General features: G+C 36.0%; 1 protein-coding gene across 1 annotated transcript; it reads left to right on the top strand.

Annotated features, from left to right (window-relative positions):
• The first annotated feature begins 567 nt into the window (after positions 1 to 567).
• med24 (mediator complex subunit 24) lies at positions 568 to 26,617 on the top strand. Its single transcript, XM_051914929.1, has 26 exons — positions 568 to 734; positions 943 to 1,089; positions 1,873 to 1,955; positions 2,205 to 2,243; positions 2,338 to 2,411; positions 2,519 to 2,742; positions 4,787 to 4,898; positions 6,923 to 7,073; positions 7,160 to 7,273; positions 8,378 to 8,431; positions 8,612 to 8,694; positions 9,035 to 9,121; positions 9,246 to 9,357; positions 11,153 to 11,295; positions 11,414 to 11,451; positions 11,745 to 11,827; positions 12,019 to 12,197; positions 15,202 to 15,301; positions 15,476 to 15,651; positions 18,567 to 18,831; positions 18,925 to 19,106; positions 20,060 to 20,153; positions 22,603 to 22,702; positions 23,558 to 23,638; positions 23,768 to 23,916; positions 26,051 to 26,617. The coding sequence occupies exons 1-26, from the start codon at positions 602 to 604 to the stop codon at positions 26,165 to 26,167; spliced, it is 3,120 nt and encodes a 1,039-aa protein (XP_051770889.1). The 5' UTR covers positions 568 to 601; the 3' UTR covers positions 26,168 to 26,617.
• The last annotated feature ends 743 nt before the right edge of the window (positions 26,618 to 27,360 follow it).

Here is a 27,360-nt window from a genome sequence, read left to right as displayed (position 1 = left end):
GAGTAATTATTTTGTGCTTTTATTTGGATAAGAATGAAAAACAAACACTTTTACTTTACTAGAGTAAGAACATTTTTTTTTTTTTTTTTTGACAGATTGATTACCATTTTTATAACCAGTTTTACTACAAATACCATGGTTAAACTATAGTTGCTGTTGTAAAACTATGGTTAATTTGTGGTTACCATGGTTTAACTACATTAACCATTGTTTCTTTTGTTTTATTTGTAGTAAAACCATGTTTAATAATCTTTGGAATTAAGCAGATGATCCAGAATCGGAACCAGCAGAATTGATAAATTCCCATATTGTTTTTATAATTAAAAAAGTGATGTAGACTAGAGTTGTGATATATTTCAAACGATATCGACATATTTACATCATTTCATCATTTCATTTTATCGGCTATTAAGTTACAATATCCCCATATCATGTATTTACATGAAAGAAAACCATTACCATGGTATTATGTCAATACATTAAATTACTTTTGATATCACTTATTATAACTGAAACATTGTCAGCGTTCCTCCACCAAAATCAAAAGTTAAACACAATCTTCGACCAATAAGAGGACGCGATATCACACCATCAAATCGGAATGAGCTATACTGCAGCAAACCGACATTCTCGGCCAATCAGAGGACGTGATCTTACAGACCAATATGGCAGCGTTGGGGTGTTGAGAATTGGAAATGAACAAAAACCTGATTCATTTACTGGAATATTTTGTGGTAAGCAGGATTTTTAATACAAAAAAATATCAAAATTGTATTTTAGCCCATTTGTGCATTTGATTTATGCACCTTATACGAGAATGTGTGTTATTTTTTTGTGAGACGCCATGAAAAGAGCTGATATCTGGTTTTCCTCTGCCATACACTGGGATTCGACTTTTAAACTCCATTTACATGGTTGATTAATTGATGTTTTGATCTCTAGTTTATAAAACAGGCAGAATGAAGGTGGTGAATCTGAAGCAGGCTATCCTGCAGGCATGGAAGGAGCGCTGGAGTGATTATCAATGGGCCATTAACATCAAGAAGAACTGCCCTAAAGGAGCCACATGGGACTACCTCAATCTAGCAGGTCATATCTAAATATATCACGTCATGATATGTAGAGGAATTACTGTATCACACTATACACAACCCAGTTTTAGCCAATTCATTTTGCCCACTGTTGAGGACACATGTCATGTCAAGTCAAGTCACCTTTATTTATATAGAGCTTTATACAATACAGATTGTTTCAAAGCAGCTTTACAGTGATAAACAGGAAAATAATGATTCAATGATGCAAACAGATTTAAATTCTGCTGTAAAGCAGCTCTAAAAAGACAATAGTAAACAGTCATTATTCAGTTAAAATCAGTTCAGTGTTGAGTCATTTCAGTTCAATAACTGTGTAAAGCTCATCAGTTATGAAATGAGTTTAATTCAGCTATAAAGCATCTCTGCAGAAAACAGTGATGTCATCATCCAGCTAAGTTCTAATCCAGTAGTGTCAGTGCAGTCAAATCAGTAATATTGCTGAATATTACGTGTCCCCAACTAAGCAAGCGACAGTGGCAAGGAACCCAAACTCCATCAGGTGACAGAATGGACCTTGGGAGAAACTGGGCTCAGTCGAGAACCCAGCAACTTTTAATTAGAATTTTTTTTTTAGTATAATTGAATATGCACATTATGGTTAGCTGCATTTTATTATTTGCTTTTAACATTTAATTTTTTTTCCCTTTGTTGTCCACAACCCTTTCAGAACGGAACCTGTAACCCTCCAGTTAGCAGTCGCTGTGTTAGATAACTCTCTGTGATGCATGTAACCTGTCGTATAGTTGTTAAGGTGTGATTATTGTTTCTCCTGATACAGAAGCTCTTCTGGAGCAGGCTATGATTGGCCCATCACCTAACCCTCTCATCTTGTCCTACCTGAAGTATGCTATCAGTTCACAGGTAAAATATACTGCTTGATTTATCATATCCTATTATTTGCCACATTTCTCAGAGAATAAATGAATCATGGCTGTCTGCTAATAGCTAATTTCTACAATAACAGGAACTGTAAACTTTACTGTTGTGTGATGCTGCATTTACACCATTAGGTGTCGGTATAAGTTCAAGATGACTGCTATAGGCCCAGCACAGCACGCATAAAACAATCCCGAGTGCTTCTTGTCATGATATTCTCTCTCCCACCTCTAGATGGTGTCATATTCTAGTGTGCTGACAGCAATCAGCAAGGTTGGTGTTTATTTTATTTTAAACAAATTATTTTTAAATTAAAGACTTTTTTGACTCAATTGAAATAACCAAATTTTCATTTGTCCATCCACAGTTTGATGATTTTTCACGGGAGCTATGTATCAAATCATTGCTTGAGATTATGGACATGTTCTCCAACAGACTCAGGTAGCCATCCATCAGTCAGACGCATCAGTCCATTTAACGGTCAGTGAGATGCAGATTTCCTAGGACAGAAGTAATATGTTTTTCTCTCTTGTGTTTCATCTCTGCAGCTGCCATGGAAAGGCAGAAGAGTGTATCGGGCTGTGCCGTGCAATGCTGTGTACCGTGGTTTGGCTCCTGCAGGGCTGTGCGTGGTACTGTGAGAGACTGCGGGAGTCCAGCGCTCTGCCTGCAGTAGAAAACAGCCTGAGAGCCTGCCTGGAGCGCATGACCAATCTGTTACACAGCACCAAGAACAGAGCCCTGGTGCACATCGCACGCCTGGAGGAACAAGGTGTGTGTGTATTCACTAAGAATTATTAATGATAATAATCTCTTTTTGATATACTTACAAAGAATGTTGCTTTTATAAAATGAAACAACAGTGTTAATGCACTCTGTTTAGTGCACAATGAACAAATCTATCTTTTTTTGTAACAATAATTTTATTTGTCAAACATTGTGAAGGCAATAAAGTAAATAGGGTTTTTCATTACAACCAAATAAAAAAGTAATAATAACATTAACAATATAAACAATGATAAAAAAAAAAAAATCTCCACGTACAAATACAGTAATAGCTGACAAATCTATCTTTTGATTCTTTTTAAAGAATCATTCAATATAATATAATAGTATAGGCTGTGGCAGGGGTTCCCAGACTTTTTTTGTTAGCCGAACCCCTTAGACATAAAATATTTACTTGAATCACCCCCTGAGATTTATATTGATTTATAAAGATTTATAAAGTAAATATTTCAATAATTTAATGACACATTCACATTTTTACAGTTCTCTGATGTCAGTTAATGGTCACATGACATGGAAGTAAATAGATATTTAATATAAATCGATAATAGAAATATCTTAGAATATTTTTTTTTAGTAAGTGTTTTGTTTTTACTTTGTAGCTGGACTTTAAAGTGGACACACTTCTTTTTAATTGCAATAATGTCTCAGTCCACATTACATTCACACTAGTGTTTTAGGAACCCAATCAAATTGAATAATAATAATTGTAACTAGATAAAAAGTTAGTCAAGACACCATGTATAAAAAATTACTGATTTATTAAAGGGTTAGTTCACCCAAAAATGAAAATTCTGTCATTTATTACTCACCCTCATGGCGTTCCACACCCGTAAGACCTTCGTTAATCTTCGGAACGCAAATTAAGATATTTTTGTTGAAATCCGATGGCTCAGTGAGGCCTCCATAGCCAGCAATGACATTTCCTCTCTCAAGATCCATTAATGTACTAAAAACATATTTAAATCAGTTCATGTGAGTACAGTGGTTCAATATTAATATTATAAAGCGACGAGAATATATTTGGTGCGCATAAAAAAAATAAAAAAATAACTCATTTCAAAAAACTGCTTCATGAAGCTTCGGAGCATTATGAATCAGCGTTTTGGAGCGCCAGAGTCATGTGATTTCAGCAGTTTGACACGCGATCCGAATCATGATTCGATACGCTGATTCATAACGCTCCGAGCTTCCTGAAGCAGTGTTTTGAAATCGACCATCACTATATAAGTCGTTATTTTGTTTTTTTGGTGCACCAAAAATATTCTCGTCGCTTTATAATATTAATATTGAACCACTGTACTCACATGAACTGATTTAAATATGTTTTTAGTACATTAATGGATCTTGAGAGAGGAAATGTCATTGCTGGCTATGGAGGCCTCACTGAGCCATCGGATTTAAAAAAAAATATCTTAATTTGTGTTCCGAAGATTAACAAAGGTCTTACGGGTGTGGAACGGCATGAGGGTGAGTAATACATTTTTGGGTGAACTAACCCTTTAACTGGTAATTTCATATTTTGCAATATCTGCTTTGTTTTTCTGTTGTTGTTTTTTGTTTTGGTACTGTGTTTCTTTGTCTCACTCTCATCCATTTTTTGTGGGCACCGTTGCCTACTCTGTCACTTGTAACATGATGAGGCCATGTGACACTGCAGCAATGTTTATTGCATAATGCCTGCAGTTTCACTTAGTGTATTGCACAGGATACAGTTAGTAGTCATCTTGTATTTCATTCCCATGCAACCCTTTTGCGTCCTGAATCGGCTTATTATTCAGTGTGACTCAGTGTGATTCATTTTTACAAATCATTTCTTTTAAACTCTGCCTTTCAGAGAAACAAATTACCAATTTGTTTGCATCACCAATCAGAAATTATTTTCAATTGTTGTTTTTAATCTAAAAAATTATATGTGGGTAAATGTTAATGTTTATTGAATGACTGTTTAATGTCTATAAATTATTAAATCATGACGATCATTATATTGAATGCAATTTAACATTCCATGTCTTTTCTTGTCTCATAAGCATCCTGGACCAATGTAGAGCAAGCTTTGCTCAAGCTGTCCGAAAATCTCAATGCTGTGACCAATGAAACGCTGAGGGAAAATCTTGAGGAGTGTGTTTCATTGGTCAAGAGGTGAGAATCCAAAAAGACCTCAGACTGACTGTTTGGAGTGCAGCAATGATAGAGCTGAACAATAAACTGATTACTCACAATGCATTTGCAAAGATGTTGCTGGCAATTATAAAATAACATTGTAGAAAAGTAACATTGTGATTTTTTTTTTTTTTTTGCAGTGATTTTATTGCAATTTGGCCATTTAGTCATTAGGCTAGTTTCACAATAACGAGGAGACACGGTCCCACTTTATATTAGGTGTCTTTAAAGGGATAGTTCACCCAAAAATGAAAATTTGATGTTTATCTGCTTACCCCCAGGGCATCCATGACTTTGTTTCTTCAGTAGAACACAAATGATGATTTTTAAGTCCAACCGTTGTGGTCTGTCAGTCGTATAATGCATGTCAATGGGAATTACATCTATAAGAGTCAAAAAAAACATGCACAGACAAATCCAAATTAAACCCTGCGGCTCGTGACGACACATTGATGTCCTAAGACACGAAACGATCGCTTTGTGTGAGAAACCGAACACTATTTATATAATTTTTTACCTCTAACACACCACTATGTCCATCTGCCTTGAGCGTCATTTGTGTTCTACTGAAGAAACAAAGTCACCTACATCTTGGATGCCCTGGGGGTAAGCAGATAAACATCAAATTTTCATTTTTGGGTGAACTATCCCTTCCGCTACTATGCACCTATGACAAAAAAAGTTAATTGTTTGGTACAATGTACTTATGTTCATGTTGTATTGCAAAACAGTTTTGCTGCTATTGAGGTGGGATATGGGTAAGGTTCGAGACGGAATTCATGGTGTATGGTTTGGTTTAAAGGTTTAAAAAAAAAAAAAAAAAAAAAAAAACCTACATGTATTTAAACAGTAATTGCATTGTATCAAATGAATCATTTAAATGTTTCTACATTTAACACTTAATATCCAAAAACCATTATGACAAAGATAAGTCTTTAAAGTCCCCCTGTAGTCAATATTTCTCTTAAAACTCATCTTTCACCACCAAAATTACATATTTAAACATTTTTTCCTGTGAAAAATAGCTTGAAAAATTAGCTTGAATGTAACTCTACCCCTTCATTTAATATACACGGATCCATTAATATACAAATTAGTCTCCGCCTCCACTCAATCACACAAGCTCTGAATACCTGATCCACTCACTCAACTTTACTGTAGTAAACGCTGCACAATGGCAAGTGGAAATACTGGTTTAATTCATCCATATATGTTTGAACTAGAAACTGATTCAGAAGATGAGGAAAAGTGAATTATACAGGGTGGTCTACAAGTCGATCTATAAAAATGGTAATGCATTTTATGTATCGCTCTCTACAACGTCGGACACATAACGGTAAATAATGATTAGCCTTTTGCTTGACTAATGACTATGTTATCAAACAGCTAATAATGTGTTGCTAATGTAACACAAACTATGTTCCTGTTTGCCATCTCAGTCTGCCTTCTAAAAATCAGCCTATCCTTAGAAACACTTTGAACAGTTTAAAACGTCAGTGGAGAAAGGCATATAGTTCCTCATAACATTGTAATATACATCATATACATAATTCACCCGCTATACTGCTAAATGTACCCGGTTTTTCATATTAACAGAAAAATATACCGGGATAACCTGGCTTCTCTTAAGACTCCCCTGCTTCGCAGCATAGTTAATGTTATGCTAAAGCCTGCTTCCCGTGTTGACCGGATTGGTTGCATCATATTTGTGATGTAGAGAACAAGGGCAATTTTCAAACTGCGTTTTTGAGACTGTCTTTGGTAAACTGCAGTTTTAAGGAGAAAATACTTAGCATTTGTGTTGACTGATGAATTTGCACATGGTTTGTCTTAAAGCATATTAAAAACATCATATAGACATATAAACAACATTTTTAAAAAAAATGATTTTTCACCACAGGGGGTCTTTAAAACTTAAATTGGTAATTTGATTAATTTCCATGATTCAGTTCAAACTGTTTGTTTGTTTGTTTGTTTTAAATGATTCCTTTGTGTTTTCGTAGTATTCCTCAGATGTTGTGTCTTCAGTGTGATCCACCGGTCCACACGTCATTTCCTTCAGTCCACGCCTTCATCATGCTGGAGGGAACCATGAATCTCACCGGAGAGACGCAGCCGTTAGTTGAGCAGCTCATGATGATCAAGAGGATGCAGGTGGCTTCAGACAGCGGTATTCGTACTTGAGATTAAGTGGTGTATGTTTGGGTTTTCTGATGTGTTTTTGTGGTCCTTCTCTGTAGCGTATCCCAGCTCCACTGTTTGTACTGGAGATCTGGAAAGCCTGTTTCACTGGACTCATCGAGTCTCCAGAGGGGAACGAGGAGCTCAAGTGGACGGCCTTCACCTTCCTAAAGGTGTGGTTGAGTAAACAATCACTGGTCTCTCTTGAACTTTCAGTTGTAATAATGGCTATGTCAACAGAGGCCACTTAAAGAGTTCACCCAAAACTCACCCACATATCGTTCCAAACCTTTTTGCTCACCAGCCACTGTGGCTTGTGCTTTTTAATCAATACCATGGGGAAAAACTATGGAGCTAGAAATGAAAATATGATTTGAATTTGAATTGTGTAAATTTGAATTATAGACAAATGTCATTTAGCATAATTGAATATTAAGTGCCATTTTATATCGTTTTGAATTTGAATTTTTTTAAACTCGAATCCTGGACATTTGATATTTAACAAAATTGAACATTTTTATGGCATAATTTTCTATATATGTATTTTCAAACAGCATATTTTTTTGTTCTAAATTCTTAGACTGCAAATATCCACTTCTTAAAAATGCAGCTTCAAGTTTTCAACATTGAAGAGTAAATTTGAAACACCAAATTTTCCAAAATTCAAAACGTACTGAAATTAGGTCAGAGATCCAACTTCGGGGTTCCACAGGGAAGAGTAGAGGTTCTCAGAAATGTTGAATGTCACATTTTGGCCAATTACAGAAAAGCAATAATTCTCAGCAGACAAGACATTTTGGGGGTCTCTGCTAGGCCTATTTGTTTTAGTATAAAGTATATTTAGTATGGAAGAGATTAGCATGCGTAACAGTCACACATAACTCTAATTATATTATATAAGTTGGATGTTAGGCTATTTCAAACCCTTGCTGGCGTTTTGAGCTCAAGAACGTCACAAATTATCATGTGTAACACAGCAGGTGCGATTTGTTGTCATTGTATGGAAGAAGCAGCATCAACTTCTCATTTCGTGTTTCGCCTAAGAAAAAAGTCATATGGGTTTGAGAAAACATGAGGGTGAGCAAATTATGACAGCATATTTTTATTTTTTTGGTCAACAATCACTTTATTGGAAGAACAAAGTCACATAATATCCTTATCGATGTTACGTGACTTTGTTTCAGAATTCATACATAATTATTCTCTGTTTGGAGGTTACATGGAGTCAAGCTGTTGTGAAAAAGCTGAGTTTTACTCCATAAACATTACATTTCCAGATTCCTCAGGTTTTACTAAGGCTGAAGAAGTACCCACAAGGAGAAAAGACACAGGTACAATTATTTAACTGTTTACCTCACCTGTTCATGTAGGATTTTAACTATTTTGGTTCTAGTTCCAATTTGTGTCTCTCATAACACCTGACCCCTCATATGTCTGCCATCAAAATATGTCAGTCCACATCATCCGAAATGTTAATCGCTCCATTTGACCTCTCTGTGTGTGTTTGTTAGGATTTTACGGAGGATGTGAATGTGGCATTTGAAAATCTTCTGAATCTCACTCCACTGCTGGATAAAGCCGACCAGAGATGCAAGTATGTCGCCACTACCAATACCTTTGTTAGTTATGTGCTGAACCACAGGAAGCTGGAATAATGATTTGTATGGACTGAAACTTCATGTTGCTTTTAATCAAAATGACTGGCAGTACATTCAAGGTGTTTATCAATACTACAGTATAGATAAACTGGTAGAGCCTGGCGCTTACATAAATATATACACACTGATTTTTTAACCATGGTGTGTATATGGTGCTTTAAGAATACCACTAAATCGCCACAATTGTTTTTGGCTTCACAACAGTGTTTTTGTTTAGTTATAAGGATGTTGTTCACTGTTGTGTGTGTGTGTGTGCGCGTGTGTGTGTGTGTGTAGCTGTGACTGCTTGAGTCTGTTACTGCAGGAGTGTAATAAACTGGGCCTGCTGTCTGAGGCGAACACTGCCAATCTTACTGAAAAACGGTATGGTCAGAAAGTTTTGTTCTTATTTTTATTTTATCATTAAAATGTGACAATATTAACATTCTTCATCTATGTTCCTTGTTGATTTCTCTCTCTGCTGTTTTTTTTTTTTTTTTATCTTCAGGAGTGAGGACAGAGAACATGCACCCAGACTGAGGACAACAGAGAGCGCCGCTATTCAGCCCAACCCAGGCCTCATCTTGAGAGCCGAACCAACAGTCACCAACATCCTCAAGGTCCACAGCTGGTTTAATATAATTTTATATAGAATGTCTTGGGATGAATCTCACATAGTCTGTTAAAAAGTTGTGTAAGTTATATTTTACCCCAATATCAAAAAATAAGAAATTAGCTTGTTTAGAGTCGCGATGAAACAGAAGTAGCACGTTATGATGTACATCCGAGTGTAACGGATTATCAGAAAGAAAAATGTAGGGGACTTAGTCAGTTTTTGATTGGTTTTTGAGATGTGGGTGTGGCACTCAAAAGTACAGACAGATGAACACAAGATTGCAGAGGTGGGGTTTAAGCAAAGTAAACTAAATGATTGGAGAAGTCCTGCTTACATCACCAGAGAGAAGTCTGTCATTTTCACCGGAAGAGCCAGTTATGGCATTTTGATAAATTTCGAGGTAAAAAAAAAATAAAATAAAAAAAGTGAAACGCTTACATGGATGAATCGTTCACAGAACAATCTATAACATGCATTTAGAAAATAGGTTGAATTTCCATTTCAAGATTTTCTTTAGTGACGTTTAGTTTCATAAACGTTTTTTACGTTCAAATTTACAGTACTTTAAACTTTTTGTCATTATCATAATGCAGTGGTTATCAAACTTTTTTTGTTCATGCCCCCCCCCTTAAACCTTTAAAAAAAAAAAATGTCGTTGAATCATAGAAAAACAAAACAGAAAGAGAGAATAATAGCTCCGAACATAACTTTTAATTCAAATAAGCAAAAAAAGTATTTATTTCAGTGATGCGTTGGATGAACAATATATAATCAGTGGCCGCAGTGAGCTCTTTTGACAGAGCCTCTTGGTCTCAGCTTCTTGTACGTCTTCTCGCCACAACACTGCAGCAGAATGGCGTGTTCACAATAGCAACTTGTGATGCTGTCCACTGAAGAGGTGCTTTTCTGTGGCGACTTGTTGAAACGGTGACAAATCAGTGGTCTTAAGAAGAAGAACGATTCAGTGGAATAGGCCTTCGGTCCCACTTTATAAAAGCAGAGCGCCAACCGCTAATATTTTAAACCACGTATTTAATGTATACATCGAAATAAAATTTGATGTATTGGAGTAATGAGAATTTGGAGGGAAATGTGTGTAATTGTTATAAAAATAATGGCAAAATAAAAAAAAGTAATGGTCCTGGAAATAGGCTTCATTTTTATTACGTAAAATATATATATATATATATATATATATATATATATATATATATATATATATATATATATAATGTATATGTGTGTGTGTATAATGTATATGTGTGTGTGTATATATGTATAATTTTTTTTTTTTTTTTTTTTTTTTCCCTGTTGGAGTGTGAAATGATTTTTGAATATGACATTCACCTCTAATTGTCTGTCTCTTCCAAGTGAGTTAAATAAATGGTTTCATGCTCTCAACATTTATTTAACAAGTTCAAAAAAAAATGTACTGGGTAACACTTTACAATAAGTTCTCATTGGGTAATGTTAGTTAATACAGATTAACTAACGATGAACAATGCTTTTGTTACAGTATTTATTGATCTTTAACTTTATTTGATAAAAATACAAATGCTCATTGTTAGTTCCTATTAGCTCAGGTTCATTAAATAATATTAACAGATACAATTTTTTATTTTAATAATGTAAAAGTAAATGTTGAAATTGAGATTAACTAAGATTAATAAATGCTTTTGAATATTTCTTTCATTGTTAGTTTGTGTTAACTAATACAGTTAACTAATATTATCAAATGGAACCTTATTGTAAAGTTTTACTGTTAGCTGACAGATTTTCTTCTATTTCTGGTTGTCTAGACAGTGGACGCAGATCATTCTAAGTCTCCTGAGGGGCTGCTGGGAGTTTTGGGTCACATGCTCTCAGGGAAGAGTCTTGATTTGCTACTCGCCGCTGCCGCAGCGACTGGAAAGCTCAAGTCTTTCGCTCGCAAATTCATCAAGTAAGACAATATGACAGAAACTGGATACATTGCATCACAGCCACCTTATATATTTACTCAAATAAATACATAAACAAAGTGTCTAGGAGATTGATATATATTTGCTGTTCTCTTCCAGGCTGAATGAGTTTCCCAAACACATCAGTGGAGAAGGATGTAAGTCATGCTCTATTTTGCTACGATTACATGCAGCCTGTTAATCTGCTATTTTTCAGATGGGCATTAGGCTGTTTATGCTAGATAAAATTTCGGTGCACTTTTAATTGTCATCTTCATGTATAAATTATAACGGAAAGACACACTTTTGTGTCCTCAAGTATTACTACGGTAATACAGGCCACATTTGTAGTGTGATCTTGATTATTTTTAGCTTTAGTGTGTGAAAATGTGTGAGTATTTTCTGAGATTGAATTCACTTTTTACATAATGCCTGTGAATGTACTTTCTAGCGAAGTCTGCGTCAGTTCGAGCTCTGCTTTTCGACATTTCCTTCCTCATGCTGTGTCATGTCGTGCAGACCTATGGGTCAGAGGTCAGTCTCCACACACACACAATTATTATACAGATCAAGTGTTTGAACTATAGAGCGGATGGATGTTACAATCTGATAAAGTTGCATAACATTATTACATAATTCATAACCACATCCTGCCATCAAAAAATATTTCTTCTTTTTCAGATGTTCTCCTATATCTGTCATTGACATCTTCCTTGTCTGTCCAGGTGATTCTTTCGGACCCCAGCCCGTCGAGCGAGACGCCCTTTTTTGAGACATGGTTGCAGACTTGCATGCCAGAGGAAGGGAAGACCCTGAATCCAGACCACCCCTGCTTCAGACCTGAGTCTGGGAAGGTGGAGAGTCTGGTGGCCCTGCTCAATTCGTCCTCTGAGATGAAGCTTGTGTAAGTGCTTCTTCACATCAGCTACATCAACCAATCACTCTTGTCACATTAGTATCTTCATAAAACATTGATTTATATAGCGTCCACTACAAGAGGTGTTAAAATGATCAAGTTTAATTTATTTCTGTGAATCAATTCAAACTGTTTGTGAATTTCTTCAATTTATTTGGGTCATCACTCAAAAAAAGTCCCTGTATGCCATTTTTGACTATATATATTTGTGCTTAAAAATGAAAATGGTGAAATACCAATCTTAACTGAATAGGTAATATTCATCATATACTTATATATCCAACTTTATATAATGATAATATACATAATAATATTATTGATAATAATATTGTTTAAATTTTTTGACAATATATACAATCAAGCAGTTAAGATGTGCTATATAGTATATATCGGTTTACATGAGCGTACTTTATGTATGCAATTAAAGTTATGTAAAGTTATATATCCAACTTTATATAGAGAGCTGGTCGATAATATGTGGAACCTGTGTGGAAAAAATTGCCTTCATTATTTTAATTAAAAAAAAAAAAAAAAAAATTAACTATATTTCTTGTCTACACTGGCTGTTTAAAATGATAGTTCCTCTGATTGGAGAGAAAAAGATAAGAACCCTTTTAAGGCATAAAATGCATAAAATTATATATATCAATTGAATATCATTAAAATGTCAAGGTTTTTTTGCTATATTGTTCAGCTTTAGTGCCGTCTCAGTGCAGGATATTTGACATCCAGTCTTGAACTCTCTCCCAAACTTATTTTGAGAGTGTTCTGTAATAATGGCGTTATCAGGGATGTAAATTTTTTTTTTTTTTTTTTTTTTTTTTTTTCTCTCTCCATTGTAAATATAGTATGACACTGTGCATGTTTAGGAGTAAAGCATAGCTTTCAGTTTCCATTTACAGCAAATGCTTCTCTGCAAGTGCTGAGTGTTTGAGTCGCTTGTAATTTGCATTTGGGAATGAAATGTGCGGCAAACATCTTCCAAAATTTGCAATAAGAATTGTTTATAAATCTGTTGTTGTCAGCAAACAGAGAAGCATTGAAGGATTAGTTCACTTTCAAAAGAAAATTACCCCAAGCTTTACTCACCCTCAAGCCATCCTAGGTGTATATGACTTTCTTCTTTCTGATGAACACAATCGGAGAAATATTAATAAATATCCTGGCGCATCCGAGTTTTATAATGGCAGTAAGCGTTACCAAACGAGTATGAGCTGAAGAAAGTGTCTCCGTCCATCATAAACATATTCCACATGGCTCCGGGGGATTATTAAAGGCCGTCTGAAGATATATATAAACAAGTAATGAAGTAAAATATCTAGCTTCCACCAGACCACCTTTCGTATTCTACTTACGAAGAAAGTGTAAAACTCTAGCAGTTCAAAAAGCTTATGCTACGTCCTACACCTTCCCTATTCAACTTACGGAACTGACGCGATGGAATTCGGAATTAGGTCTTCTGGCAGAAGGGGTGGGAGTGGCTGGTTGTGTTTTCCTTTTCTTTTTTTTTTCTTTTTTTCTTTAGCCGATCACATGGCTGCATTATTCATTGTTCTTAATATAATATTATATTTGCATTCATTTACATGAAGTAAATCATTTTAGTGTAACATCAGATAAGGAAAAAAAAACAAAAACTCATCAACATTTCCATAATAAAATTTGCTGTGACAGTGAGAATCTGCCTTTATCACTTGAAATGAGTCAGTTTTGAGTGATAAGAAAGGCCACAGCAAATTTTATGGAAAAGTTGATGAGTTTTTTTGGCAGACTGCTTCTTAGCCACTGTTTCTAAAAAAGATGGTTGTCTTTTCTACACTCTGAACCACCTCTCATAAATCAAAAGCCATTGAGCTGTTGAAGCCACATCATGTTTTTAATGACCCTTCAATGAAAAGAGCTTCAAGAGCTCGTTCTCCGGTGACAGGATTCAGTCAGGACGCACTATAATGTCAAAAACTGCGAATATATGCATATATGGAGATAGAACATGTATAGTTTAGTTTAATTACGGTTATAACTTATATTGTCTTTTTTTTATCCACTATATTACTACAAGCCTGTTGTACTGTCTGTACCTGTCCAAATGATGGCCAAAACTTTACAGATGAGTTTTATGACGTTTATTGTACTTCGCACAAAATATGAAGCGTCCATTTTCACTCTAGAAAATCACTGTAAGAGCTTAATAAAACACAGTGCAAGTGTGCATTAAAACATCCAAAAACACTCTCTCTTTCCCTTGTATTATCATCAACATACACAGCGAAGTACACAGAAACACTCGTTACAACTAACAGTAAACAAATATAAAGACCTTATGCCTTTTTGGGTGGTGCTAAATAAACTGGTAAACTTTATATCCGTAAATCAACTCCGATGAACTGTAATAAAGTGCTCTCACCTTCATTACTGCCGTATCCAGTATCACTCTGGAGACTGTAAGCTGAATCACAAACAGTTTGTACTTGTATATCCTTGAGTAACAAATTTTTAGCACAACCTCTGTTTTGTATTGTCCCTTTGTATTGATATTCGTTCATAAAGCAGTCCGGTGTGAAATGATTCACGCAGACATAAACGAATTTCGGTAGAGTTGAGGGAGCATTTTCTTCAAAAACAAAATGAATCCACCTCATCTTCAGCAGCTCAGATTTAGGGAGTAAAAGGAGAGAGAGCTATGTAGATTAATCCACCCAGCTTCAGAACACCTAAAACGCTTGGGAGACATTCTCATCAGTGCAGCAATGGCGGACTGTGAACTCGCTCAGGGCAGTTCTATGAACTCGCTCAGACTGCATTTGAGAATTTGCTTATTCATAGTCATACAAGGGATAGGACAATCTTTTGAGGAACGTTTTAATAAATGAAAACCATTTTTGACTTCAAATTAATTGTTGAATCAAGGTTATGTGAACCATCATGTTAATGATCTGCTTTTTTCTGTCTTAAGAATCTATTAGTAAAACATGTTCTGTGTCTCTCTCTGCAGTCAGATGAAATGGCATGAAATATGTCTCAGTACTCCAGCAGCTATACTGGAGGTTCTTAATGCCTGGGAGAATGGAGTTTTATCAGTAGAAGCTGTTCAGGTGAGAAACCAAGCATCCTGATGTCCTAACCAGGCTCACTGTTTCTAAAATCAATAAGAATAATGACAATTTGAAAAGATTTTTTTTTTTTTTTTCCTGAGTTGTGCTATATTGTCAGAATACAGTAGTTTCATCTTTGACTGTAACTGAAGAAGTCTCTTTCTGTGAGTGCAGAAGATCACAGATAACATCAAAGGGAAGGTGTGCAGTATGGCCATCTGTGCAGTGGCGTGGCTGGTGGCTCATGTTCGGATGCTGGGATTGGATGAGAGAGAAAAACCTCAGACTATGATTCGTCAGCTCATGACTCCTATGTCAGGAGAAAACACTTTGCAGTTCTACCATGAGCGGTACGGATCTTTACACACATCAGAGTACATAACCACATTATATCTTATGAAATAAACTGCATACATAGGCAGGGTGTAATTCACAACTAACTTTTGAACGTGAACAGAGTCCTTTTTAAATATATATATATATATATATATATATAAGTTTAGTTTGAATAAGGGGTAAAATGTTCTAAAGTTTCTTTGTGGTTGATTTAAGACTAGCTAGTTTGTTCACTTTATTCCACAGGTCACGAGATCTGAAAAATGTTTATATACAATCATGTGAAAAAGAAAGGACACCCTTTAGAATTTTATGGTTATACATATCAGAACATAATAAAAATCATCTAGTCATTAGCAGGTCTTAAAATTAGGTAAGTACAATCTCAGATGAACAACAACAAATTACATTGGATTGTGTAATTATTTATTTAGGGTTTGTTCACCCAAAAATGAAAATTGTCATTTATTACTCACCTCATGACGTTCTACACCCGTAAGACCTTCGTTCATCTTCGGAACACAAATTAAGATATTTTTGAAGAAATCCGATGGCTCAGTGAGGCCTCTATTGCCAACAATGACACTGAACTTCTCAAGATCCAGAAAGGTACTCAAAACATATTTAAAACAGTTCATGCGAGTACAGTGGTTCTACCTTAATATTATAAAATAATATTAATATTATAAAAGCGAGAATATTTTTTGTGCGCCAAAAAAAAAAAATTGACTTTTCAACAATATCTAGTGATGGCCGATTTCAAAACACTGCTTCAAAGCTTTACGAATCTTTTGTTTCGAATCAGTTGTTCAGAGCGACAAAGTCACGTGATTTCAGCAGATTGATACGCGATCCAAATTACTGGTTCGGCGACATTGCTGGCAATAGAGGCCTCACTGAGCCATTGGATTTCATCAAAAATATCTTAATTTGTGTTCCGAAGATGAACGAAGGTCTCAGGGGTATAGAATGACATGAGGGTGAGTAATAAATGACAGAATTTTCTAACCCTTTAACAAAAATAAAGCCAAAATGGAAAAGCCATGGGTGACAAACTAAGTACACTCTATGATTCAGTTGCTTGTAGAGCCGCTTTTAGCAGCAATAAGTTGAAGGAAATAGTTTTCTTTTGGCCCACTCTTTTTTACAACCTTGCTTCATTTCATTGAAGTTTGTGGGCATTTGTTAATGCCAGCTCTCTGAAGGTCCTGCCACCACAGCATTTCAATCATTTGAGGTCTGGCCATTGCAACTTTTCTTTTTCACTCATTCTGTTGTAGATTTGCTGGTGTTCTTGGGACCATTGGGTCTCATTGGCTAATAATTGTGTGGATTATTCCATATTTGTACGCACAGGAGAACTCCGCTTAATCTCCGCTTAATTCGCAACACGTGCATACGCACTTGAATTTGTTTTTAACCTCGTTCTGATGTTAGTGAATTTGGAGTATTCTAAATGAGCAGCTGCGTCTCCAAACCATCTCCAAATAATGGCTTTCCGCACAGCCTTTTGTCACTCTCGGCAAACATGCCGCTGTTTGCAGACGCGCTCTCGACCAATCCTTGAGCAACTCCAAGTGTGCCATTCTCATCAGTTCTCACAATAAACACCGAAATTTTTGGGGAATCATGATTTGTTCTTAAAATCGTTCGTACGCACATTTCACACATAAATTTGTGCGTACCGAATATCAGCCAAGCTTTAGCTGTTGGACAGATCACCTCACATTTGACTCTAGAATACTTTGTTGTACAGAGGAGTTCATGGTAGACTCAATGACTGCAAGCCAAAAATCATCACCCCTCCACCAGTGTGATGGACATTTGGTATGAGGTGTTTGTACTGATATGCTGTTTTGTTTTCACTTAACTTGGCGCTGTGCATAATGGACAAACATCTTCACTTTGGTCTCGTCTGTCTGAAAGACGTTTTTCCAGAAGTCTTGTGATTTGTTCAGATGCAACTTTGCAAACCTAAGACATGGTATCATATTCATTTTAGAGAGAAGAAGCTTTCTCCTGGCAATCCTTTCAAACATGCCATACTTATCCTGTTTTTTTTTATAATTGTACTGCCATGAACTTTAACATTTAACATGTTAACGGAGGCCTGTAGAGTCTTTTTTCTGAGCATTGCAGTCTGACCTTGGGGTGAGTTTGCTGGGACGTCCACTCCTGGAAAGATTGGCAGCTGCCATGAATGTTTTCCACTTGTGAATAATCTTCTTACTGTAGAATAATGGACTTCAAATTGTTTGGAAATGGCCGTATAACCTTTCCTAGACTGATACACACCTGACTGCTCCAGACCAGCAAACTACCAAAACTTCTGCTTTATAGAGCTGGTCACACTTGCTGATGATCAATTAATCAAAGACATTTGATTAGCAGAGCCTGACTGTTACTTATCCTCTTAATTCCTATGGAAGCAGTAAGGGTGTACTTAGTTTGTCACCCATAGTTTTTGTTAAATATATAATGACATGGTGTAATATGTCATGTGTTGTTATTCATCTGAGGTTGTATTTGTCTAATTTTAAGACCTGCCAAGAACCAGATCATTTTTTATGTTTTTCCTGATACATAAAACCATAAAATTCAATAGGGTGTCCGTTCTTTTTTACAGTATACTGTATGTGTGTGTGTGTGTGTGAGAGACGTGGTCTAATTTAGTTTTTTTATGTTATTCGAACGTCGCAATGAACGTTTGTGGGTAAACGTGATTATAAGCAAAACTTTTGAAATGTATGAAATTTATGAAAATTGTGTGCCATGTCCTGCAGTGTTTAGTTCCAGGTCTTCAAGATTACAGGTAAGTGTGTTTGAGTAGGTTCGGAACTATACTCTGCAGATCGTGGTCCTTCAGGAACAGAATTGAATAGCCCTAAAAGACTGGTATTTGTCTCCCTGTCTCTCACACCTTCTCCAGTGTGGTGATCATGAGCTCTATCTTGGAGCACATGTGTGCTGATGTATTTCAGCAGACAGGACTGTCCCTGCGGCCAGCAGTCGAGGGTCAGGAGATTATTCCCTATCGTAACCTTCTCCCAGCACGCCAGCCTATCCGCCAGGCTCTGCAGACCCAGTTCAGGGAGGTTCTGGAGAAGGGCTGGGTGGACTCCCATGCATTCCATCTCTTTGAGAACCTACTACATATGGGAGGGGTGTTCTGGTTTACTAACAACCTGGTTAAGGTAAGTGTGTTTGGGATTGCACTATTAAAAATTATGGGAAATAAATTGTACCTGTAATCAGACTTTGTAAAATTTTGCTTGTGTCTGTTGTAGGAGCTCCTAAAGGAGACCCGTAAAGAGTGGGCATCTCGTGTGGTGGAGTTGCTGTACAGTATTTTCTGCCTGGACACACAACAGATCACCCTCACCCTGCTGGGACACATTCTGCCACGTCTCCTCACTGACCCTGCACATTGGCACAGCCTGGTAGATCCGCCCGGAAGAGCCCTTGCAAAGTATGACATGAATTTTTTTAAATAGAATTTTGTGTTAAAATGTTGAATAAAAACACAGTACACACTTTAGGCACACTTAATCACGTCACCACTCCTCCTGCTTGCCACATTAAGATACAGTATTAATATCATAATTTTTTCATGCTGAACGCACAAATATAACTGGTGGAATAATCAAAAGAAACACTGAGAACACCCTAGCACAGTAGTGCCTCAGCAAACTTCCACAGGATTAAAATGATTTAAATTAATATATTATTGTAAATACAATTTATATAAATATTATTATTAATATCCTCTATAACAACTGTATTCTTTCACAGTTCAGTTCACACTATTATTTATTCCAACAAGAAAGTCCCCATTATCATGTACTTGTGTTAATTTTTTGAAAGACACCAAATAACTCTTTACTTGCTTTTATTGTGTAATACTTTATTCATTCATTTGCAGGTCAGAAGTTTTTCGTAGAAAGGATTGATTCATAAATTAATAGTAAATTTATATATGAATGGCCTCTGAAGTTCTTTACTCTCTTTTCCTCTTTTTACTTGCTTTCTTTCATCTGCTTCCTCTTTTATCAGTCTGAGATTCAAAACGGACATCCGTTCTGATGGATATGCAATTGTCAGGCTTTTCCTTTGGTTTCTCCTTTGGTTTTTTTTTTTTTTTTTTAATTTTAGTTACAGTAACTTAAATGAACATTTAGATGAGATCAAACACCCTTACTAGATGTAAACCTTCTTTCATCTGACAGAATTTGCGTGGAGGAACACCTGCTTTAACTCAGAGGAGAGATTTCAAATGTCTATTCTTTCAACCTTTCAAAGTATACTAGCACTGAGATGTTAATTTCAAAGCTAACAGACAGGAACTAAAAGCCACAAAACTCCAATTTTGTTTTCACAAGGTCTTTATGAAAAAATGAGTGTGTGTGTGTGTGTGTGTTATAGATTGTCAGTGTGGTGTGCTCTCAGTTCTTACTCGTCTCATCATAAGGGTCAAGCATCAGCACGACAGCGCAAGAGACAACGTGAGGATATAGAGGTCGGTCACAGAGGTTTCTCACCCAGCCTATGTTAAAGTGCCCCTATTATATTATTTTAAAGGTTTTGGAAATAGGCTTACATGCATTCAAGGTCAAAAAATGCTTTAATTTCCTCATAATATACATTGCAGCATTACCTCTTTCTCACAGTGTCTGAAATGGTTCGATAAACGATTCAGTCTCTATAAACCCCTCCTTACCAAGAGCTTTCTCTGCTCTGATTGGTCAGATGTACCAGTCTGTTGCTTACAGTGTGTGTCAAGGAAATGCCTATATTACCATATATGAATTCCTGCTCCAGAGGCTTCCTCAGCTTTTGATACACAGTGATATGAACAGTAACAATTTCACCATCAATTCGAGTCCGAGTCCTCATCCTTTGGAAGTGCAAGCAAAGTGGATTTGCTTTCACAGCGCAGAAAACAGCATCTTTTCGACATGTCAACAACACATACCAAACTCTTCCATGCCTCAACTACAGTGTTTGAAGGCCGGTCACTGTTGTTCACATGCAGCCAATGAAGACCATAGGCTGGCATTATGCACATTTGTTACAAACCTAGGTAGGTTTGTGCAGGAAGTAAGACTGGAAATACTGATGTTTCAGGCAGAATCAATCTTCCTTTTGGGAGACAAATAATAACTCCATTTATTGTGCACTTTGCAGAACTTTTACATTCACAAACAGTATACACTGTGTTCCAAATTATGTGACACATCAGTAGGATTTCAGTACAATAAACATTCCGATTTTAGTTTTTATAAGAAAGTGTTTATTTATCCATGTCTTTTTAGATAACTGGTATCAATCTCAGACAAAATAATTTGCCAGGTCTACTTAGGTAAATGGAAAACCTACTTGGAGGTTGTTCCACATTATTAAGCAAGTCACAGTTCTCATGCAATATGGGGAGGAAGAAAGATCTTTCTGAAGATGAAAAGCATGAAATGGTGCAATGTTGTGCAAAAGGCATGAAAACAATTAATATTGTGTGAAAACTGAATGGAGATTATTGAATTATCATAAGATTTGTGAGTGATTTAGAGCACAGCAGAACTCGATCAGATAAAGGCTTATCAAGGAAGGTTCCTGTCAAAAAAAAAAATTTTATTAAATGGGCAGCTATAAAAAATGCCAGTGTTGAGCAGCAAACAGGTATTTGAAGCTGTTGGTGTCTCTGGAGTCTTGAGAACCTCTCCATGCAGGCTGGCAGTTGTGCGTAAAGATGCATTTCAGCCACCACTAACCAAACCTCACAAAGCGAAACATTTACAGTGGGTTCAGAAATACGTAAAGACTATTTTTAAATAGTTTTATTCACTGACGAATGCCATACTACAATGGATGGTCTAAATGGATGGATTTCTGGATGGTTGGTGAGTGGCCACCACGTTCAAACAAGACTTCATGCAGGGAGCAGCAGGGAGCTGGCAGGGTGATGATTTGGGATGGAATAATGGGAAGTGAGATGGAAGGTCCCTTTAGGGTGTCAAAATGACGACTTCAAAGATATGTGGAGTTTATAACTGGCCATTTTCAGCTATGGTAAAAAAGAAGGATAGTGCCTTCTGAAATACAATGCACTATGCACTATCCCATGCTGCAAAAAAAACACCACATCAATAAAACTGTTTGAAAATGTATTTCTACACCCACTGTAAATGTTTCTCTTTGTGAGGTTTGGTTAGTGGTGGCTGAAATGCAGTTTTACACACAACTGCCAGCCTGCATGGAGAGGTTCTCAAGACTCCAGAGACACCAGCAGCTTCAAATACCTGTTTGCTGCTCAACACTGGCTTTTTTTTTTTTTTTTATAGCTGCCCTTTTAATACAATTAACTTATTTGATAGAAACTTTCCTTAATAAGCCTTTATCTGACCGAGTTCTGCTGTGCTCTAAATCACTCACAAATCTTATGATAATTCGATTATCTCCATTCAGTTTTCACACAATATTAATTGTTTTCATGCCTTTTGCACAACATTGCACCATTTTATGATTTTCATCTTCAGAAAGATCTTTCTTCCTCCCCATATTACATGAGAACTGTGACTTGCTTAATAATGTGGAACAACATCTTTTTGTTTCCTACTTAAGTAGCGTTAAGTAGACCTGGCAAATTATTTTGTCTGAGATTGATACTAGTTATCTAAAATAAATAAACAAACAAACACTTTCTTAGAAAAACTAAAATCTGAATGTTTATTGTACTGAAATCCTACTGAGATGTCACTTGCATAATAATTTGGAACACAGTGTATTACACACTACATGAAAGGTAATGTCTGAAAAACCATAATGGGGCACTTTAACTGAACTCAGTAATGCTGTGTATGCTTACACACATTTGCATACTTAACACATGTATGTCTTACATCTTTCACACATACTTCTTAAAACTTAAACTAAATAGTAAGTCTCACTCATTCTTTTCTCATTGGTTGTAGGACTACAGCAGCCTGTTTCCATTGGACGACACACAACCATCTAAACTGATGCGTCTGCTTAGCTCCAATGAGGATGAGACTGTTATGCTGTCCAGTCCAGGTCATTTCCTGCCTGCCTCACCTACCACAAGCTGCACAAAAACAACAACTGCATTAAACTTACGTAAACTTCATTCTGCACCTGAACGTCCTTCTGGGGATTAATGTGTCATTTTTATCTATTAGTCAATCTAGAAACTTGCTCTTTTAGTGTAGTGTTAACCAAACCTGCTTATGCTGCAATAATTGTAAGATCTCAATTTCACAGAAAAATCCCCAAAAAAAGCAACATAGCTTGCGATAGTTTTGAGCTTCCTGTGGCAGTATCACTTAGTGTGTCCATGACACAATGGATGAAAATAATTTTCCAAAAATAATTTTCCGAAGACATTTCCTTCATTTAGATTAAGATTCTTTGCTGAATTCATAAAAATCACTTAATTGCCTTTTAAGCTTACAGTTACTTCTCTAAAAATAGATTTTTTTTTCCTCCTTGTTCTAGCTCTGGACAATGATTGAAACTTTAAATTGGTAGCACTTCTCAAATGATCATCTTTTTAGGGTGAATCGCTTGTTTTATTCCTCATTTGGAAGTAACTTTGGATAAAAACATCTGCTAAATGGATAGATAGAAACTAGAAATAGAGAAATATCAAGAAAACTGTGTTGTTATAAGTAGTTTCTGCCATGGCTGTTTTGTCACTTTCACTAAAAAATAAAAAAAAAAAGAGGAGGAAGAGCTGGAAATGAAAGTGTTGGTTTTATTCACGCATTGAACCGAGAAAGAAGTATAGTGAAATCTGCTTTGATAGCCACTGTGACACATTACAAAATTCCTTTTTTACGGTTTTTATGTATGTTACAACATTTAGGTCAATGAAAAGTGACACAAAGTAAACTGATTTTATCTTTCTAGGTGACCGATCCATGAGCAGTTCACTGTCTGCCTCTCAACTTCACACCGTCAATATGAGAGACCCTCTCAATAGAGTGCTAGGTTTGTGTTGTATCTCTGCTGAACATTTAGTCCCACTAGATCTTTGTACCGTAGTACCATCACTGCACTACCTCTTACAAGCCGTGCTTACAAGCAGATTCTTGTCTCTTTTTTTTTTTTTTTTTTTAGCAAATCTGTTCCTGTTGATTTCCTCTCTGTTGGGGTCTAAGACAGCAGGCCCTCACACACAGTTTGTTCAGAGCTTTATCGAGGAGTGTGTGGAGTGTTCAGAGCAGGGCAGCCGGGGCAGTATCCTGCAATTTATGCCATTTACCATGGTGAGGGAATTATCTAGTATACATGCACAACACACACACTGATAAACATGCAACATTCTGGTAAAGCTGCACAATTAATCTTATTTAAATCGTGATTTAAATGTGATGGTTGGCCTACTGGTTATTTATCATGATTTTTTCATTTGATATTCCTGATATCTTGCATTGTTTTGGTCACCAGAAGTCAAGAGTTTAAATCCCCCAATCAGAACTTTTCTGTGGCTACATTTTCTGTCCCAGTTTTTTACTTAACATGGCAACCATGCACACGTGCTCTCTTTGCACTGCAAAAAGCGCTGATGATCTGAAAATGCTGACAAAACTGTTTTGTAGTTTAGTGATCTGCTTTGTGATATTCTGCTCAAATGAAAGCGTAATACAGCCAGTCTTTCTTCGTGAGGCCGCTTGTGCTATTTGCTGACTAAATCTGCGAGTAAACATTCTTTGACTATAATCCAAATATAAACTTGACTCTGACTTTTTTTTTTTTTTTGCCGATTTTGGATGCACTTGCGCTGCCTCTGTGCTACAATGCAAAGTTTTGTTGTTTTAATAGGAAAACATTAACAATTTGGAATATCTAGAATTGATGTTAGCTTTTGAAAGAAGCTTCTTAAGGTCTTACAGTTTTTCATAATCATGAGTGTTAATGTAAATAATACATATAATAATTCAGGAAACTAGATGAGAAAAAATAAACCCTGCATATGAGTTGGCTTTCTCTTGATTTGTGCTTATATGAACGTGCAAAAATTCTGATGAAAAGTCTGAATAAATTGTAACACTTTATTTTACAATGTCCTTGTTACATATTACATATACTTACTATGGCTTTAACAGTAAATTGTGCATATTTACATGCAATTAACCTTAAAGGGTTAGTTCACCCAAAAATGAAAATTCTGTCATTATTTACTCACCCTCATGTTGTTCCACACCCGTAAGACCTTTGTTCATCTTCGGAATACAAATTAAGATATTTTTCATAAAATCCAATGGCTCAGTGAGGCCTGCATTGCCAGCAAGACAATTAACACTTTCAATGCCCAGAAAGCTACTAAAGATATATTTAAAACAGTTCATGTGACTACAGTGGTTCAACCTTAATGTTATGAAGCGACGAGAATACTTTTTGTGCGCCAAAAAAACAAAATATTGACTTTATTCAACAATATCTAGTGATGGGTGATTTCTAAACACTTTTGTTTCGAATCAGTGGTTCGGAACGTGTATCAAATTGCCAAAGTAACGATGAACCATTGAAATTTCGATGACGTAAAAAATTGACGTAACAAAACCTCGTTTACTGAAATCACGTGACTTTGGCAGTTTGATACACGCTCCGAACCACTGATTCAAAACAAAAGATTTGTAAAGCTTCGAAGCTTCATGAAGCAGTGTTTTGAAATCGCCCATTACTAGATATTGTTGAATAAAGTTGTTATTTTGTTTTTTTGGCGCACAAAAAGTATTCTCGTCACTTCATAACATTAAGGTTGAACCGCTGTAGCCACATGAACTGTTTAAAATAGGTTTTTAGTAGCTTTCTGGGCATTGAAAGTGTTAATTATCTTGCTGGCAATGCAGGCCTCACTGAGCCATTGCATTTTATAAAAAAATATCTTAATTTGCGTTCCAAAGATGAACGAAGGTCTTACGGGTTTGGAACGACATGAGGGTGAGTAATTAATGATAGAATTTTCATTTTTGGGTGAACTAACCCTTTAAACCAAACCCTATAGTAAGTACATAATGTTAATTAGTATTACTCAGTACCTAAATGTATAATTACGCTGTAACAAGGACACCTTAAAATAAAATGTGACCAAAGAAATTTATCAAATGAGAAGTTGTGATCAATAATTGAAATCGGTTACACTTTATTTAAAGGTGTCCTTGTTTCAGTGTAAATATACATTTAAGTACTGAGGAGTATCAACGACCTACTTACTATAGGTGGGGTTTGGTTTATAGTTGCATGTAGTTATGCATAATTTACTGTTATTACTAGAGTAAGTATATGTAAACATTTTGAGTGTTACCACAAAATCTTTTAACCATTAGTTTAACCATTATCATTCAGCCCTAAATTTTAGTATGGAAAATAATTTACTTTTTGAATTTGTCTTCACAGATTTCAGAACTGGTTAAGCTTCAGGCACTGGCAAAACCCAAAACTGTGCTGTCCATCACAGACTTGAGCCTTCCACTGGGCCGGAGAATGGCAGCTAAAGCCATCGCTACTCTATAGAGGACATTCACTCCAGCACGCCTCTAAGAATATGTGGTTTTGGTAGGTGTGCGACAGTGAGGAAACTGCTCCGACCTCTCTTGCCAAAAGAGAATGAAGTCGTTTCCCATCATCTACATAGGCTTCCAGTAACCACTGATGTTGTGATGTTGCATTCGCGTCTGCTGTCTAGAGGACAGCTCAGTGTTAGTTCTGATTTGACACATGTGGGCACACCTGTGAACTGAGAGCAACTGACTGCTGACTGTTCACATTAATTTGACATTTATTTCCATCATTCAGAAGTGAAAACAAAGTTGCATTGTGGGATAATGTTTGATTTTGTATCTTATAAAAGTTGAATTTTTTGTGTGTGTGTTTTTGTAAACAATATCTGTGATTTGGATTTTCTGCAAAATATAAGAACCCAACGTATATTTTTACTAAAATTCTAATAAAATGGTAAAACTGTTTTTTTTTTTTTTTTTCTTTTCTCTCTTTCGTATCTTTCTCTTTCGTATCTTTTGTTTAAATTTGGCTTTATATGGTGCAGGATATGCTTGTCGACAAACATGAGCAAAAGTGTTTGTTCAGCAGCAGTTACTAGTTATTTGATTTCCACTGAACAGTCAGAATTTTCTCTGGTTTCACACCAAGACATATCTGTCTTTGGATGATTTGTACGATTAGATATTATCTGTGCTCACTGGAACAAATAATGGGGGGGGGTGGGGGTGTATTTTAGCATTAGTTGGCCACCTTTTCTCAATCTGCCCGAATCGTTAGTATTTTCTCACCCACACACACACACACACACAATTGGTTTTAAGCCAGTTATTTATATATTTTGCTGTAATGTGTCAGTAGGAAATATCCGTTTACATTTCCAAACATTCCTTTTGCCATTAATTGTAAAACAGTGATATTTTTGTATGCACAAGGAGTCTGACAACAGCCGGTATGCTCCACATGGAGATCTGATCTCACCATCATCGAGTTCATCTGGGATTACATGAAGAAACAGAAAAAATCTGAGACAGACTAAATCCAGAAGAACAGGAGCATAACGGCTGTTGTCAGAATCCTTGTGCATACAAAAATCTCACTGGATTATTACAATTAATGGCAAGCTTTTTTTGAGTGCATATAACTTCTCTTACCTTAAAATCTTTGCGAAGATTTCAGACGATGCTAAATTTAGAATGACATACAAA

The sequence above is a fragment of the Ctenopharyngodon idella genome, chromosome 12 (assembly GCF_019924925.1).
Source record: "Ctenopharyngodon idella isolate HZGC_01 chromosome 12, HZGC01, whole genome shotgun sequence".
In the NCBI taxonomy this organism is placed as follows: domain Eukaryota; kingdom Metazoa; phylum Chordata; class Actinopteri; order Cypriniformes; family Xenocyprididae; genus Ctenopharyngodon; species Ctenopharyngodon idella.
Note: the sequence above shows the minus strand (reverse complement) of the source record. Positions and strands in the feature narration are given on the sequence as shown.

Coding starts and splice junctions, on each gene's coding strand:
- med24 (XM_051914929.1), top strand. CDS start 602: ATGAGCTATACTGCAGCAAACCGACATTCTCGGCCAATCAGAGGACGT. Junction 2,743..4,786: donor CGCACGCCTGGAGGAACAAG/GTGTGTGTGTAT, acceptor TTGTCTCATAAG/CATCCTGGACCAATGTAGAG. Junction 8,432..8,611: donor CACAAGGAGAAAAGACACAG/GTACAATTATTT, acceptor TGTGTTTGTTAG/GATTTTACGGAGGATGTGAA.